Genomic DNA, 18,371 nt, shown 5'->3' with positions numbered 1-18,371 from the left:
TTTCCCGGCTTTCTACGGCGCGGAGGAGCGCCTTTCTCGGAGCTCCGTTAGCCTGATGCCTTCCTACCCCTCGACATCCAGTTGCCCCCGTTAAAGAAGAGAAGGGAAAATAGCACGTCCTTCAGGGTTTTCCGTGGAATCTATTTAACGCGCGGCACCCACAGAAGTCGTGCAATCGCTGGTACACAGATATACGTTTCAGTGAAGCGTCGGTCCCGTGGGATTATTTGCGGTCTTTTAGGCCGAGAGCTGGTCGAGAGAGGCGCTTCGAAGGCGAACGAGAGAAAGAATTTAATTCTCCTTCAAATTCCACCCTCAAATTCCTCAGAATTGGCGGCGTTCCAACTTCCCCGAGCCTCTGATAAAACCAACACACCCACAACACACTTGGCAGAAAGGGGAAAAAACAAAACAAAACCCTGTTGCATCTTCACGACAAGATAAAATAAAAAAAAGTACCCCGAAGGAATTTAGTCAGGATTTTATTCGTCCAGAAAAACGCAGAGCCACAAACGAAAAGCTTTTGAAAAAGGGTTGGGGAAGGGGGGGGAAAAACAGCAAAAAAGTGGAGGAACTTAATTGTTTATGTTTTTATGGCTGGGGGAAATAAAGCCGGAAGAAATGTTTTTTATTTAAAATTCGGACCGCTGCTGTGGTGGTTTATATATTTATTTATTTTTTAAAAGAGGAATAGAATAAAATCCCTTCCTTCAAATGCGAGGGCCGTGTGAGGAATCGCTGTAGCCTTAAAGCCACTTTTTCCCCCCCTTCTTCTTCTGGAATTCAACCTTCCCTATTTTTTTTCCCCATTTGGGTTACTTGTTTCAGGACTTTTTTCCCTAAATGGGGGGGGGGGGAATAGGGATCCAGAGGGGGAGCGGATTTGCCAGCTGAATTACCACCGAGATGGGAATTTGCTTGGAAGAACCAGCCTTGTAGAAATTATATTCCTGTTTTTCAAAATTTTAAAGAGGGGGCAGTATCACCTCCAGGAAAAGGCAAAAACAAACTTAAGCAAAAAAATAATAATAATACAAAAATAAATACATTAAATAAATAAATAGATTGATTGTTGATTGTACCCTATGCCTATCATTAAGTGTTGTACGGTTATGATTCTTGATTCTTAACGAATGTACCTTTTCTTTATGTATACTGAGAGTATTTACACCAAGGCAAATTCCTTGTGTGTCCAATCACACTTGGCCAATAAAGAATTCTATTCTATTCTATTCTATTCTATTCTATTCTATTCTATTCTATTCTATTCTATACATACATACATACATACATACATACATACATACATACGCACATACGTTCCTGTTCTTGTTGCTTTGCTGCAATTTAGCAGGGTAACAATCTTCTGTAAACCTCCTGTAAAGATTTACAGTCATTTTCTGTAAACAACAACATGAAGGTTTCGGGGGCGCAGCTCTCTTTCGGACTGAGGGGCTTTTTCCATTTTCTTAGTCCAGCCTTCCTTGTGGTCTCCCATCCTTGGAATAATCTAGGAACAGACCTCCTTGCCTGTTTGATGTGGGGGGCGAGGAGGAAAAAAATATCAACGTCCTTAATTTTCCTATAGAAACTCGGGGTATAAAAGGATGCGCTTGCATTCTATGCCTCTCTTTAAAAAACAACAACACACACACATCCTTTTTCAGGCATCCCAAAGTAGCAGCGGTCTGAATTTGAAACAAACAAACAAAAAAATATCTTACGGTTTTTATTTCACCAAGCCATGTTTCGATTTTTATTTCGATGGTGGTCAGGAATGAAGGCGGGTGGGAAGAAGGCCCGGGCCAGGTCGGCTGGCTTAAGGGTTTCTCTAAACAGAAAGGAATTATAAGCGCAATGATAAAATATAAAAAGATAATAAGTTTTTCAGTTACGGAGCCCAGGTTTCCTTCCAACTCTTATTCTGACTCAGTTTTGGCCGCCCCCGGAGAAAAATCTTCCTGCCCAGGCTGACCTTCCTCCAAGGGGGCTCAGCCCCCCCCCATAGGTTGTTAGGGGTGCCAACCAGGGACACCCCCAGCTCAGTAGGACCCTTCATCCCCTACTAAAGGCTTTTCTGGACTCGGACCTTAGCAATGTTCTGGGCCCCGCTTGAGATCCAGAACCTCCTGTTGGTTAAGAAGTACGAAAGAAGGATGAAGGAGGCCAAGCGGAGATGCGGAGATACAACCCAGGATCTGTGTGTGTGTGTGTGTTGCCCCTTGTGTGCCAGACGGCCTCCGGGCCGGAATTGCGCGAAAGATGGAGGGACGAACCTTGCAAAGAGGCCTTAAGCGAGCCAGCAAACCGGGGGTCGAAGGGGAGCTAGAGCCGCCGAGCTCCCTCCCCCGCCGCGGATTGGGGCCCTCTTGCAAAGGAGGGGTGAGCGCAGCGTCCTGCCGCATTTGGGGGCGAGGGGAGAAAAAGGATGGGGGGGGGGGGGGGGGGCTTCCCCGGCAAAGGCGGTTGGTCTCCAACCTTCAGAAGGTTCATCAACCCCCGCTCCGCATGGAAATAAAACCAGGATTAAAAAAATAACAACGAAAGCGGGGGGAACGGACGCGGCGGGAAGAAGAAGAAACTTACGAATTAAGATCAATTCATTAGAGCAAAGGCTTGCAATTGTTGCAAAGAATATTTTCTCTCCCTCCCTCCCTCCCCCGATCGCAAATGCACCAGCCAGACACCCAGCTCCCCGCCCCGGGCCGGGCCCAGTTGCCTAGGCCGCCTCCGCCTGCTCTCGCTTCGGTCTCGTTTCGCCCAAGGCTCCGCTTCCGCCGCCGGCTCCTTTGCCCGCAAACCAGGCCTTTTTGCGGGCCGGCCCTGTTTCCTGGCTCTCGCCGCGGCTCGGAGGTTTAGGGAGACCGGCTCGGGAAGGCAGCGGGCGAGGGGCAGAGCGCGGTGCGGATCTTCGGCCCGGCTGAAAACCACGTCCGTTCACCCGCAAGAGAGAGTTCCTTCCCGCTTCTCTTTCCGGAAAAGCTTCGCTTGGAGCCGGGGTTTCGGTTCCAGAGAAGGAGGATCTGGGAGCCCCGAGGTGAGGCAGGCAGGCAGGCAGGCAAAAGATAGAAAGGTGGAAGGAAGGGAAGGAAGGAAGGAAGGAAGGAAAGGAAGGAAGGAAGGAAGGAAGGAAGGAAGGAAGGAAAAGATGAAAATGGGAAGGGAGGAAGGATGGATGGAAGGAAGGAAGGAATGTAGAAGGAAGGAAGGAAGGAAGGAAGGAAGGAAGGAAGGAAGGAAGGAAGGAAGGAAAGAAGGAAAGAAGGAAAAGATGAAGATGGGAAGGGAAGAAGGATGGAAGGTGGGAAGGAGAAGGAAGGAAGGAGAAGGCAGGAAGACAGGCAGGCAGGCAGCTGTATTGGAAGGAAGGAAGGAAGGAAGGAAGGAAGGAAGGAAGGAAGAAAGAAAGAAAGAAAGAAAGAAAGAAAGAAAGAAAGAAAGAAAGAAAGAAAGAAAGAAAAAGAAAGAAAGGGCAGCCTGCGTTCTCTGCCTCCCTTTCCCTGGCGCCTTCGGGAGTAACAGCCTGGCCAGAGGAGCGGCTGGTGGCTCCGGAGTTTGGTTGGTGTGTGTGTGTGTGTGCTGGAAAGCTCCTTTGACTGCGGCTGAGAGAGAGAAGGGGAACGAACGGAGGAAGGCCTGGGGTAGTTAGTCCCACTCCCCCAGCCAGGGGTCGAGGCAGGCCTGGATGAAATGGACCCGCAGTTCGGCTGTGACCCCTTCGACCCCTTTGTAATGGGGACCTGGGAGGAATCCCCACCTAGCCCCCAGCCCCACCCCGCTTTCTACCTGGGAACCCTTCAGGGCCCCGAAGGAGCTCCCCGCCCCAGTGGCTTTTCACGCCCGATTCCTTTTCATCGGGCGTTTCACCACCCTTCCAGGCTTATATCTTTGATTTTTTCCTCTTCCTGCCCAAATGTTTTCATTTGCTCTTCGCGAAATTCAGGCTGCTGACCCAGAATGCCGAGGGAAGGGACGTGCTTCTCTGCTGTGCCGGAGGCCCAGGACTTAACTTCCCATAATCCCCTACCCCGCACCTGTAAGGTCACCAGGTGGAGGAAAGATTAAGAGAATCCACGTGTGTGTGTGTGTGTGTGTGTGTGTGAAGAGGTCAGTTCAGACATTCGCTGGGATGTTAAATAGGGGGGAGATGAATCTCCTGGCGAACCAGCCGAACCTCAATTAGAACTGCAGAAAAAAACCGAACAGTGGAGACCAACCTGCCTTCCATGGAGGCCCTGGATACTTCACAAGTCAAAAAGAGGGCTGTGAAAATATTTGTAGACCCCTCACATCCTGGACATAAACTGTTTCAACTCCTACCTTCAGAGCACTGCACACCAGGACAACTACATACAAGGATAGTTTTTTCCCAAATGCCATCACTCTGCTAAACAAATAATTCCCTCAACACTGTCCAACTATTTACAAAGTCTGCATTACTACTACCATTAATCTTCTCATCATTCCTTACCACCCATCCCCTCCCATCTGTGACTGTATGACTGTAACTTTGTCGCTTGTATCCGTACAATTTATATTGACTGTTTCCTAGTATGAATTGATTGCTTATTGTACCCTATGACTATATTCTATTTACTATATACCCTATGACTATATAACCCTATGACTATCATTAAGTGTTGTACCTGATGATTCTTGACTCTTGACGAATGTATCTTTTCTTTTATGTACACTGAGAGCATTTGCACCAAGACAAATTCCTTGTGTGTCCAATCACACTTGGCCAATAAAAGAATTCTATTCTATTCTATTCTATTCTATTCTATTCAGTCTAGTCTAGTCTAGTCTAGTCTAGTCTAGTCTAGTCTATTCTAGTCTATTCTATTCCATTCCATTCCATTCCATTCCATTCCATTCCATTCCATTCCATTCATTTCCACTCCACTCCACTCCACTCTACTCTACTCTAACCTTGGTTTCCCCTTCCAGGCGGTCAGGCCGCCCCAAGACCGAAGTTTCTGGGGGCTCGAAGCAAAGAGGCCAGTGACCTTCCAAGGCGCAGGACCCCCGGCGGTGGCGGTGGGGGGGAGGTTTAAAGGCCTGGGCGCTGGAGGAGAAGGAGCCCCGGATCTCGCTCCACCCCCGAGGCCGCACTTAGACTGAAAGGCAGGGAATGGGGCCCGGTGGAAGGGAGGCCGTCCCGTGGCACCCCAGCCTTGGGGCTCGGCCCCTCCGCTACTCCCGGCTCCCTGTTGCCTCGGCTTCCTAGACCGAAGGAGCCCTCCTGTCCTGGAGCCCCCTTTTAGCCCGGAGGAACTCGCTCCCCCTTCCCTTCTTGTGCTCCAGAGTCAGGCCGGTTTCGGCGGAGTTGTTCTTAAAGCTCTTCTAGATGCGTTCCGTTGGATGGGCCTTGGGCAGGATGATGGGTTTGGTTGTCCTCCCTCTCCGTCTCCTTCCGCAGGCCGCCGGCTCTCGGAAATGACCTTGGCTTTCCCGAAGGAGGCTGGCCCCCTCCCCCCCCCGGCCCCAATGGGGCTCACTCCCGTCTTTCTATTCCCACGAACGTGTCAGACTCCCGAAAACATTCCGGGAGCCAGACTTCTTAAACCTGGTCATAAAGGGGGGGCAAAAGAGGGGCGGGGGCGGGCGCAAAAGACCCCCCCAAACCCGTTTGCCCGCCCGGAGGAAGAAATAAGGAGAAAGCCTCAAAGAGGCGGTGGGCGAGGGGGGGGGAGAACAGAAACGACCACTCACACGAATAAATTCGTCGCTGGGACTCGGGTTCCGCGGTCGCAAGCGAGCGCGGAGAAACTCCGCCGTTTGGATCGCTTAAGTTGTAACCCCCGAGGGGAGATGGGGGGAGGGAGGAAAGATCCTCTCACATTTGAGAACGGTGGTTTTTTGCTGCTTCACACACACACACCAGTCCCGGGTTAGACTAGCTCCGTGAGAAAGGGGCGAGTTCTCCTCTGCAAGAAGTTCTCCTGGAAAGGAAGGGCAAGTAACTTGGTTTACCGTTTTTTAAAACGATAAACTCCGTTTTTAAGCTACGCTTTCATCCTTGTATTTATAGGTCTATGGTGCTGTTGTAAACCGCCCGGAGTCACGTAGGTGAGGTGGGGCGGTATAGATATTTAATAAAACGAATAAATACCTAAGGAACCTCCTCGTCCTCCGTCCATCTGGTGAGCGGCATCTCTCTTCCCCAGAAATCTGTGGGGAGGGTTTCTCGTTCTTCTCTTCTTCCTTCCTTCTCTCTTCTCCTCCTTCTCCTTTCCCTTTTTCTCCTTCTCCTTCTCCGGTGGTGGCCTCTAGCCACCGGGGCTCTACGGCCTGGGGCTGGCGAAGGCCGCCTACAGCAGCGGTCCGACCTGAGTCCCAGCAGAAGCCGTTCCCCGGGCCAAGAAGGGAAACGGAGGGAGGCCAGAGCCTTGTTAAATTCCAGGAAAAATAAAAATAAAACCGATATGCATGAATTAGAATGGTATGTAATGGGGAGACGGGAAATATTTTTTGTCAAGCTCTTCCTTCTCCTTCCCACCTTCCATTCTTCTTCCCTTCCCATCTTCATCTTTTTTTCCTTCCTTCCTTCCTTCCTTCCTTCCTTCCTTCCTTCCTTCCTTCCTTCCTTCCTTCCTTCCTTACCTACCTACCTACCTACCTACCTACCTACCTACCTACCTACCTACCTTTCTATCTTCTTCCTCCCTTGTTTCCCCTCTTTCTCTCTCTTCTCTATTTCTCTCTCTCTTTTTCTTTCTTTCTTTCTTTCTTTCTTTCTTTCTTTCTTTCTTTCTTTCTTTCTTTCTTTCTTTCTTTCTTTCTTTCTTTCTTTCTTTCTTTCTTTCTTTCTCTCTCTCTTTCTCTCTTTCTCCCCCTGCTCCTCCCTCCGTCGCTCCCTTCCTCTGTTCCTCTCTCTCTCTCTTTTCCCACTTTTCAAATTGGAATTACTTCCCCAGTACAAATAACGTGCATATTTATACAAACATAGACCGGGTGCCTATACCTTGATTTTCTGGCGGAAAATTACAAGCGAAACTCATGAGCATATTCCGACTGGCATCTATCAAACCGAAGGGACTATATATTCGAAGAGCACTTCATACTTAAATCCCGATCCTTGTTGAAGGATCCGGAGAGGAACCGCTTCGTTCCTGGGTGTCCGAGAACGTTTTTCGCCACCGCGACTGGGGTGTGTGTGTCTGTTATTGCGATACTATGCCGACCCGCCTGGAAATTCCTCCTTTTAACTTCAGCAATGAATCTGGGTTTCTGTTCAACCTTCGCCTTCGAATTCCCTTCTTCGGAAGCGGATGATGGGCCTCCTGATTATTGTGCGGCTGCTCTGAAAACGAATTCCTCGCTGGAGAGAGTCCTTAACGGATCCTGTGGCTAAGAAACACCCTGCTTTTTTGCCCGGCTGTCCTGGGGATGATGGGAGGTGTAGTCCGGGCGGAGTGGCCGCCTGGAGTGTTACTCTGGCCTTGGACAACCAGCAAAAGCTATTTTTAAAGTGAGGGGAGTCCGAAGTAAGAGTCCAACGACCCTTCTAAGAGACCACTGACTCATTGAAAAAAAAGACACGGGGTGGGCGCATCCAACGATTCGTATATTTATTTGAAACATTTATATAGCCGCCCAGAGCTGGGTGCAAGGTGGGCGGCTGTATACATCTTTTAAATCAATGAATAATGCGGTCTATTCTGGGTGTAAAAGTCAATCAATGAATAATGCGGTCTATTCTGGGTGTAAAAGTCCACCTATCTGGATGAGATCCCGGTTTCCACCGCGCCTAAACACCACAGGCGCAAAGCGCGCTCACTGGGAACTGCGCCCGATCCAAAGCCCGGCGCCCTGCCCGCCTTTTGGACTGGAGGACTGGTCTCGCAACTGCACAATTTAACAAAGAAAAAGCAAAGACGTCGGGAGAAAGATAACCCTCCCTGGCATCGCAAGTCTATCGCAAAGGCCTCCGCTGTAAGGTGTTCACGTGCAAGGGAGCCCATTTCCTCGGGAAAAGGTCCGGATTCAGACGACGCCCTAAATCCCCGAAGGCCGCCTAAACGACGCCAATCGCGCGATTCCTTCACTCAACCCTCCCTGCGGACAGATAAGCTGCATCCAGGCAGCCAGATCCAACGGGAGGCTAATCGGATTAAAGTAGAAAGAAATGGTCTTTTTTATTTAAAATAAAAATAAAAAATAAAAACATTAACGGGGTTTTAATGATTAAAAAAAGAAGGGTCCTTGGTGCTTTCTGAGCTTGGTTGTTTTCTTGCAGAGGTTTCATGACCTGACTAGGTAACATCATCAGTACTACAAGGGAATGGGGTTTGTGGAGAGGAAGGGGAGGGGAAGGAAAGGAGGGGAAGGAAAGGAGGAGGAAGAGGAGGAGGAGGATTGTGGGGTCCTTGGTGCTCCCTGAGCTTGGTAGTTTTCTTGCAGACGTTTCATGACCCAAATAGGTAACACCATCAGTGCTAGGAGGGAGGGAGAGGAGAGGGAGAGGAGGAAGAGGAGGATGACAACAACAACAACAACAACTGTGGGGTCTTTGGTACTCTCTGAGTTTGGTTGTTTCTTGCAGACGTTTCATGACCCAAGTAGGTAACATTATCAGTGCTAGAAGGGAGTGGTGGGAGGAGGAGGAGGAAGAGGAGGAGGACAGTGACTGTGGGGTTCTTAGTGGTCTCTGAGCTTGCTTGTTTTCTTGCATTTCATGACCCAAGTAGGTAACACCATCAGTGCTAGGAGGGAGTGGGAGGGAGAGGAGGAGGAGGAAGAGGAGGATGACGATGACAACGACAACGACAACAACAACTGTGGGGTCTTTGGTGTTCTCTGAGTTTGATTGTTTCTTGCAGACATTTCATGACCCAAGTAGGTAACATTATCAGTGCTAGAAGGGAGTGGGATGTATAGGGAGGAGGAGGAGGAGGAGGAGGAGGAGGAGGAGGAGGAGGAGGAGGACAATGACTGAGGGGTTCTTAGTGGTCTCTGAGCTTGCTTGCTTTCTTGTATTTCATGACCCAACTAGGGAACATCATCAGTGCTAAAAAGGAGCGGGGTTTCCACTTTTTCCACATAAGACGAGAAGAGAAGGACTCTCTCTCTGTGTGTGTGTGTGTGTGTGTGTGTGTGTGTTGTGTTTCTTTGCAGAGCAGTGGTCCTCCAGAAACTTCACCAGCCAGATGGCAAAGTTGTTAACAGGACAAAGGGAAGGAAGAACCATGAAGTGAAATGTATAATAGGCGTTGGAAGTTCTCCATGAAAGTCCTACAAAGAGAAGACATACAAAGTCATGAGCCTCTGTGGAAGGAAAAGTTGGACTTTGAAAAACAGACCGGAAGAAGATGGAGACTTTTGAGCGTTGCTGTTAGAGAAGAGGCTCCTGAGAATGTTTCATGGACCACCAAGAAAATCAACAATGGATCATCAAACATATGAAAACAAGAGTTCCAGCCTAGTGAAAAGACGGATTAAGGAGGATTTAATCCAGGTATTTGCAGGGTTCCTGGTCCTTCTGAATGGCTGGTTAGATGAGCTCGGAGGCTCCAAGGAGATCTTGGCTTGTGAAGAGGGGACGTTTCCTTGGGACAGGACCAGAATAACAAGAGTTGGAAGGGACCGTGGAGGTCTTCTAGGCTAACCCCCTGCTCAAACAAGAGATCATATATCACCCCAGACAAATGGCTGTCCAATCTCTACTCAAAAGTCTGCAGTGATGGAGAATCCACATTCTGGAGGGAATCTGTTCACTGATGAATTGTTCTCACTGTCAGGATCATTCCTCCTTAATTCCAGGTTGCTTCTCTCCTTGATTAGTTTCAATCCATTTTTCTTGTCCTGCCTTTGGGTATTTTGGAAAATAAGTTGACCCTCTCCTCTCGGTGGCAGCCCCTCAAATATTGGAAGACTGCTATCATGTCACCCTGAGTCCTTCTTTTCATTAAACTAGACATACTCAATTCTTGCAACTTGGCTGCGGATTTCTGGGGTATTGGAGTCATTGAGTCTTAAAGTTGCCAAGGTTGGACATCCCTGACTGGAATCATAATTCCAGGTGCATAATATACCTTATCATGGCACAATTCCCACAGAATCCTGGGAGCTGAAGTCCAATCTCAAGGTTGAGAAATTCTTGAATGAGTGAGTGAGTGAATGAATGAATGAATGAACTGGAAGGGACGTTGGAGTCCAGCCCCCTGCTAAGCAGGAGAACCTATGTCATTTCACTGTCTACTCTAGACTCTTCTTATTTTATTTTTTATTTTATTTATTTGATTTGTGACTTGCTTACAAGATAATAGGTGTTCTGTTTCTAAATTGCTGGCTGAATATAAAGACAGTTAGATAAACTCTACAAAGGCTTCCATACAAAGATTCTTTATTGGCTCACACCAGGCATCCTCAAAGTATAACTCACAGTTATGTTGAGATTCATCTAATGTCCAATCTTTGCATAGTCGTCTTCATAGTGTGAAAATATAGTTATCTTCATCCCATAACGATGGAGCGAAGGGAAAGACACCAGCACGATGCTGGGGTCCAAGCAAGAATAAAGGAAACTCCCCCAACCCAACCAAGGGTCAATTCAGTGACCAATCAGGATTACAGATGTGATCACATGACATAAACTACATTTCCCAGGAGGCATTGACTACATTTACCATGAGGCATTCCCTTAAGGGGACAGCTCCCAATTCCTAACTATCCATATACTGTCCAGACAGCACAATAGGTATAAGTATAAACATGAGTAAGAGTACAGGAAATAGGTACGAATAAATGGGAACAATAGGACAGGGACGGTAGGCACGATGGTGTGCTTATGCACGCCCCTTACAGATGTCTTAGGAATGGGTATTCTCTCCCTTCCTTTCTCTCCTTCCCTCCCCCTTCCTTCCTTCTTTTATTTTTTATTTGATTTACTTTATTTGTCAATTGCTTACAACAGTGGTCCCCAACCTTTTTTGTACCAGGGACCGGTTTCAAGCAGAAACATTTTTTCAAGGACCGGGGGGGAGCGGAGGGGAGGAGAGAGAATCGACTTTAGTAGTTTGCTTGCAGGCGTTTCATTACCTGACTAGGTAACATCTGATGTTGTTACCTAGTCGGGTAATAAAAGCGTCTGCCAGCAAACCACCAAGATTCAGGGAGCGCCTCGGCCCTGCCTCCCTCAGCCCCATCCCTCAGGTGTCTCCCTCCCTCCCTCCCTCAGGTGTCTGCCTCGTTCCTCTCTCAGTCACTCTATCGCTCCTCCAGCAGCCCAGAAGCCGGGGTGGGGTGGCTTTCCTGTCGCCACAGCTTCCCCGAAGCGCCCGTTCACCCCCACTCTCCGCCCGCCCGCCCGCTCGGTTCAATCCACAGTGCTCCGTTCTACCTGCCTGCCTGCCTGCCTTCTTCGTTTCGGAGCAGCTTATTTGATAAAAGGCGAATAGTTATTATTCTCAGCCGAAGCTGCTCCCAAACAACCAGACAGGCAGGCAGGCAGAACGGAGCACTGTGGATTGAACTGCGGCGGAGCGGCGGGGTGAGGGTGAAACGGCGCTTCGGGAAGCTGCGGCGACAGGAAAAGCCACCCGGCTTCTTTGAAGCAGTTTCTTCCTGGGCTGGTGGAGGAGCGAAAGCGACTGAGAGAGCTGAGCCAGAGAGCAGGACAGGCTTCGTTGCTTCCTCCCTCCCCTTCTTTCATTTGTGTCCTTGATCCCGATCCCAGCAGCATTCACCGGCGAAGAAAGCCGCCATTTTTTTTTTTTTTTTTCTTTGCGGCCGGTAAAGAGTGCTCCATGACCGGTACCGTCCACCCCGGTGGTTGGGGACCCCTGGCTTACAAGATAATAGATATAAATATAAACATGAGTAAGAATACAGGAAATAGGTACGAATAAATGGGAACAATAGGACAGGGACGGTAGTCACGATGGTGTGTTTATGCACGCCCCTTATACGAAATCTTATTCTTCTTCCTTATGCAAAATCTAATACGGATCTCTGCAACCCATAGGCATGTTGTGGGTGCAATTCCTGGCCAAGGAAACACAACATTTGACACTAGTTTGTATCAGATACCTGGTGGAGCTCACACCCAACGCAAGGAACTTCAAAGCCCATCCTTCCCCAACTTGGCCTGTATGAGGTTACAGCTCCGGTCTGTTCTCTGACAGTTTGAAGAATTATGGGAGCTGTAGTTCAATAGTTTGGGGACCAATAGCGCCACCTGCCTGTGGCTTTGAGGTTTCCTTCTTAAGCTGCCCCATCACCTCAGTTCTTAAGTTTTAATCTTTTCATAGAACAGAATTCTTTTCTATTTAGAATTCTTTTAATCTTTTCATTCTAGTTTTGTTTTCTTACCACTTTTTAATCTTTTTTATTATTATTGTTATATTGTATACCACCTCAGAGTTGCTGTATTAGTGAGATGGGTGGACCAGAAATTTAATAAACAAATAATAAATATTATCCAGGAAGGATGGGGGGAAATCTATAGAGAAACAGTAATTTTCACGTGGAAGAATGTGACTTCTAATGTTGATTTTATTTCTGGGGGTTCCAAGCAGCCCCATTTCCAAAAATTCTGAAGCTTGCAACTGAACTGTTTGGACGGCTCTCTTTTATCCTTTTGTTATTTATGATATCCTTTTCCAAACGTGGACGCCGAAACAATATATTTTACATATTGGCATTGCTGTGTTGGCAGTTTTAACAAAATGACAGAGTTGGAAGGGACCTTGTAGGTTATCTCGCCACGGGTTCTCCAACCTTTTGGATCTCAGGGACCACCAAACTCATAATTTTAGATCCCAGGGACCACTAACCAGTTCTGTGGGTAAGGCCTAATTTGTGGGTGTGGCTTGGTCATCATGTGACTGGCTGGGCATGGCTTGTGTGTAAATATTATAAATATTGATATAAATATTGAATTTTTTATTTTAAAAAAGAGCAATTTTTACCCAAAATCAGGCAAAGCAGGCAGGCAGATTGAGTTGCTCACAGAATCACAGATTCATTCAGAAATCTATCTATCTGCCATTGGCTAGCTCAGTCTGTCACATAAAATTTGCTTGCAAGCAAACTCATAAAATTAACTCACAACACACCATGTATGTAAATATTGAATGTTTTATTTTAAAAAAGAGCAACTTTTACCCAAAATCAGGCAAAGCAGGCAGGCAGATTGAGTTGCTCACAGAATCACGATTCATTCAGAAATCTATCTATCTGCCATTGGCTAGCTCAGTCTGTCACATAAAATTTGCTTGCAAGCAAACTCATAAAATTAACTCACAACACACCATGTATGTAAATATTGAATGTTTTATTTTAAAAAAGAGCAACTTTTACCCAAAATCAGGCAAAGCAGGCAGGCAGATTGAGTTGCTCACAGAATCACAGATTCATTCAGAAATCAATCTATCTGCCATTGGCTAGCTCAGTCTGTCCCATAAAATTTGCTTGCAAGCAAACTCATAAAATTAACTCACAGCCTTTTCAAAAGGGAAAACAGGAGAAAATCTAGTCGCCTTTTGGGAAAAGCAACCTTTGACCTGGAAGTTTGGGACTCTTCAGAGACAGGGAAGTGGAGGCTATAGATGGGGTTCCCCTTTGTGGATCCCCTTTAATTGTCCGGGATAGTTAGGGTGGAGTACTAGCAGTGAGAGGACGCAGTGGCTCAGTGTCTAAGACGCTGAGCTTGTTGATCAGAAATGTTGGCAGTTCGGCGGTTCAAATCCCTAGCACTGCGTAACGGAGTGAGCTCCCGTTCCTTGTCCCAGCTTCTGCCAACCTACCAGTTCGTAAGCATGTAAAAATGCAAGTAGAAAAATAGGGACCACTTTGGTGGGAAGGTTCCAGGTGCCTTCAGCGTTTAGTCATGGGGGCCACATGACCACGGAGATGTCTTCAGACAGCACTGGCCTTTTGGCTTTGTAACAGAGATGAGCAGTGCCCCCTAGAGCCAGAAATGACTAGCACGGACGTGTGAGGGGAATCCTTACCTTCACCTTACTAGCAGTGAGAAAGGATCATTAATGGTAGCTGAATCATCTCTGCTCTTATTTATTTGTTTGCATTCTGCCTTTGTTATTTTTACAAAACAAGGCACTGAACATCGCCAACACATCTTCCTCCTCCTATTTCCCCCTCCCACAACAACAACTCTGTGGGATGGGTTGGACCGAAAGAGAAAGAGGAACTGGCCCAAAGTCATCCAGCCGGCTTTTGTGCCTAAAGGCAGAACTAGAACTCATAGCCTCCTAATGATTGGCCCAAAGTCACCCAGCAGGACGATGCTACGACTCACGGCCTCCGGCTTTCTCGCCTGGTGCTTCAACGTGGGACCGAAGGGGCTCTCGTTTAAAATAAAACAAAATAAAAAAAACCAGAAAATTGTTGAATTTGGAAGTGGACAATTTGCATGGGTGAAAATCGTTGCGTTTGGCCAACCCTGTTGCGCTCGGGAGGGAGGCGAAGAGAGTCTTTGGGCAAGGATGAACTCAGGATTGAAAAGGTTTCCGGACGGAGAGAACGTCTTCCACCCCCAATCTTTGTCCATCCTGATCAGCCCTGGTTTGGCTTGCTTGTGCCCCCATCTGGAGGTCCTCCTTGGTACATTCACAAGGTGCTTGTACAGCTGGCCTCAGACACAGCCTCAGACACAGCCTCAGACACAGCCTCAGACACAGCCTCTCTCGGGACGGGGCCAGCCTTCCAGAGTAGCCTTCTATAGGACAAGCAGGGCTGTCCAGCAGGAGGAGTGTCAGGGGGCTCCCCGTTCAACTGTGGAAAGAGCAAGGAAGCCAGTCAGAAAAGGAACCTCAAGGTATCTACTTGAGCCAGAGAAAGCTTTTCGGATGCCAAAGCAGACACCAGATAGAGGTAAAGGTAAATGAGATGACCCAGGGCATGGCACAAAGGCAACATAGTCACCTAAGAAAGAAAAGTCCCTTTAATTCCTCCAACTTGGTCCCCAATGTCCAGTTATCTTTGGCTGGAGAGAAAAAAAAACTCTCCCAAGAACAGCCTTTAAGTGGAGGAAATTCGGTCCGAAAACAAAGTACATATAAACTATAAATAAAAATCCACACAAACCACGCTGCAACAATCAACTGGACGGGACAGGACACAGAATTGCAGACTTGAAAGGCCAACAAAACACACACAGTTGGGAAGACGCCAGGAACCCAGATAAGCCTCGACAATAACAGATCACTTACGATTTGCTTCCAACAAGTTGCTGTGCGCAAACTCCCTTTTTAAACACTGTGTTCTCAGATGCGGCTAATGAAGGGAATCAGGGCCCTTTCCTCCCCCATAAGCCACGCAACCCACATTGCTCCCTTCTCCATTCCTCCCTGCGTGCCCTGGGATGAAGAGGGGGTGGGCCTGGGTCTTCCTCCAAATTCCCTCTGCCTTGCTCTACCTTTGTCCTGCTCTGCCCAGCCAGACTTTGCCCTTCCCCAGTTTCTTCCACAGCCAATGGAGCCACACTCCCACTCGCTCTCAGTTGCTCGGCCTCCCCCTCGGAATCAGATTCTGACAGGGGCACCACAGTAAACGTAAAGGTTCCCCTTGCATGTTTCCAGCTCTAGAGGACAGCGCTCATCACCATTACAAAGCTGAAGAGCCAGCGCTGTCTGAAGACGTCTCTGTGGCCATGTGGCCGGCATGATTCCATGCCGAAGGTGCATGGAACACTGTTCCCTTCCTACCAAAGGGGTCCCTATTTTTCTACTTGCATTTTTTACGTGCTTTCGAACTGCCAGGTTGGCAGAAGTTGGGACAAGGTACGGGAGCTCACTCCGTAACATGGCGCTGGGGATTCGAACTGCCGAACTGCTGACCTTTTTGATCGACAAGCTCAGCGTCTTAGCTACTGAGCCACCGCATCCCCCTTACACCGGGAGAGGGAGCTAACTAAGCCGTTGTGCCTCTGCAATGAACGACTGCTCTGGCCTTAGAATAGAACAGAGCTGGAGGGGACCTGGGGGGGGGGCTTCTAATCCAACCCCCTGCTAGAACAGGAGACCTCATAAGCCATGGTGGTGCAGTACTGCAGGCTACTTCTGCTGACTGCCGGCTGACTGCAATTTGGCAATTTCGAATCTCACCAGGCTCAAGGTTGACTCAGCCTTCTGTCCATGTGAGGTGGATAAAATGAGAACCCAAATTGCTGGGGACAATAGGCTGACGCTATAAACCAGGGGTCCCCAACCACCGGTCCGCGGACCGGTACCGGTCCGCGGAACAAGTCCTACCGGGCCGCTGGTTGCTGGGCGCCGCCATCTTCTTTGATGAAAAGTGCTTCCGGTGAGCTTTTCCGGTAGAAAGCTCACCGGAAGCTTTTTCATCAAAAGATAAGCGGCGCCACGCTCGTGAGCTTTTCCAGGTAGAAAGCCATTTCTACCGGAAAAGCTCACCGAGCGCGTGCCGCCATCTTTTTGATGAAAAAGTGCTTCCGGTGAGGTCACCAGAAGCACTTTTTCATCAAAAAAAGATGGCGGCGCCCAGCTGATGCCAGTACTGGGCCGCGGCATAAAAAAGGTTGGAGATCACTGCTATAAACCACTTAAAGAAGTCTGGAAAGCATTGTGAAGCGGTATATACGTTTAAGTGCTATTGCTGTAGGATAAATGGCTGTGTAACCTCTTCTTAAAAACCTCCAGCGATGAAGCTCCCACAACTTCTGGTGGCAAGCTGTTCCACTGGTTAATTGTTCTCACTGTTAGGAAGTTTCTTCTTAATTCCAAGTCGCTTCTCCTATTGAATTGGTTTCATGTTGTTTCCCGTCCTGCCCTCTTACATGAAGTGCCTGTTGCTGTTCTCTACCCCCTACACCCAATTTTTATTTTTTTATTTTTTTTGGTAAAAGTTTTATTGATTTTAACGACAAACAAAAACACATAAAACATAAAACAAAACATAAAAACATCATCATTCTTCATATATTTACAGACAGTGTATCGGTTGGTTTACCACTCCTTTTTGTGCATCCATTTCATAGTCATCATAATAATTATGTTGCATAATAACTCATATTATCAATCAACAATTATATATCCTAATATCATTATTAAACAAACATTTGACTATAATTTTACTAATTCATACTTAAGCGAGATAACTGTAATTTAGTTACTTTATTTTATAACAGATCATAAAATCATACCAAGTCTATCTTAATAAAATATTCTAAAAATGTTATCAAAACCAAGAAAAAATGTATATTCGTTATTTCCTAAATTTCTAACTATTCTATTATTATATTGTATTATCTAACCATTGATAAAAAAGATCCCAAACTTCATAAAATTGTTTATCTTCTTGTTCTCTAATTTCAAATGTCAATCTACTCATTTCAGCACATTCCAATATTTTCTTAATAATTTCTTCCTCTAATGGTATTTTCTCACTCTTCCAATTTTTAGCAAATACAATCCTAGCCGCTGTTAATACATTTACAATCAAATACTTTAAGTTTTTATTATATGTATCAGGTAAGATTCCCAATAAAAAACTCTCTGGTTTCAAATCTATATGTTTCTTTGTCATTTTTTCCAACCAAATTCCAGTTTGGTTATCAACTATTGAAGCTTTTTCTTATCCTATAATTTATAAGAAGGAACAAACAGTTAGATATGGGGAAATATTGGATGAAAAGGGTGAACTCAAAACGATGCAAAATTTAGAAGAACAAGGTATAAAGATGAATTGGTTTTCATATGCGCAAATACATTCAAGGTATCTTAAAGACTCTAAAATGGAAGGATTTTATGATAAATTGACTGATTTAGATAGGATTTTGACAGGTACTGATGAAAAAGTGATCAAAAAATTATATAGTTATTTGTTGGAAATTAAATTAGAGGAAGAACAAGTTAAAGAAATAACGATTGCTTGGGGGAAGAATTTTGGATATGGGATTGATCTAGAGAAATGGCAAAAATTGTGGTCTCAAAATTATAAAATGACAATGTCAACAGCATATAAAGAAAATTTGTATAAGATGTTTTACAGGTGGCACTTTCCCCCGACAAGAATAGCAAGAATGTTCAAGAACAAATCTGAAAAATGTTGGAAATGTCATCAGATTCCTGGTTCATATTACCATATGTGGTGGACTTGTGAGGAGGCCATGAAATACTGGCCTACACCCAATTTTCAAGGTGGACTGATACAAGATACAGATGGAAAGAGCAGAAGAGAATCTCTGGGTAAACTTAGCTCATTCACGTTCAGAATGATTTTATCAGGATGCCAGGAAGGATGGACACACCCCAAACTGAGTAAATTGGACACATTTTGGGGTGCATTTCAGAGGGTGGAACTTCCTTGTCAGCATCAATTTAGAACAAGACTAAGTGGGAATGGAAAAGACAGCCTCACTCCGGATCACAAAAGTTTCTGGAATA

The 18,371-nt window shown here is 46.6% G+C and overlaps 1 protein-coding gene across 2 annotated transcripts in view; it reads right to left on the bottom strand.

Annotated features, from left to right (window-relative positions):
- Positions 1-13,999: 13,999 nt before the first annotated feature.
- Positions 14,000-18,371, bottom strand: part of SIGLEC1 (sialic acid binding Ig like lectin 1) — a 65,666-nt gene continuing 61,294 nt past the window's right edge. For both annotated transcript variants that reach the window (XM_087965696.1, XM_087965697.1), the window contains exon 22: positions 14,000-14,739. In XM_087965696.1, coding sequence (XP_087821822.1) covers positions 14,575-14,739 — 165 coding nt within the window. In that variant the 3' untranslated portion in view covers positions 14,000-14,574. The remainder of the gene's footprint in view (positions 14,740-18,371) is intronic.

Source organism: Notechis scutatus, chromosome 4 (genome assembly GCF_049901735.1).
Source record: "Notechis scutatus isolate UNSWTSFEM ecotype Mainland chromosome 4, rNotScu1.2, whole genome shotgun sequence".
NCBI classification, from domain to species: domain Eukaryota; kingdom Metazoa; phylum Chordata; class Lepidosauria; order Squamata; family Elapidae; genus Notechis; species Notechis scutatus.
This window is presented reverse-complemented; position numbering and strand designations above follow the sequence as displayed.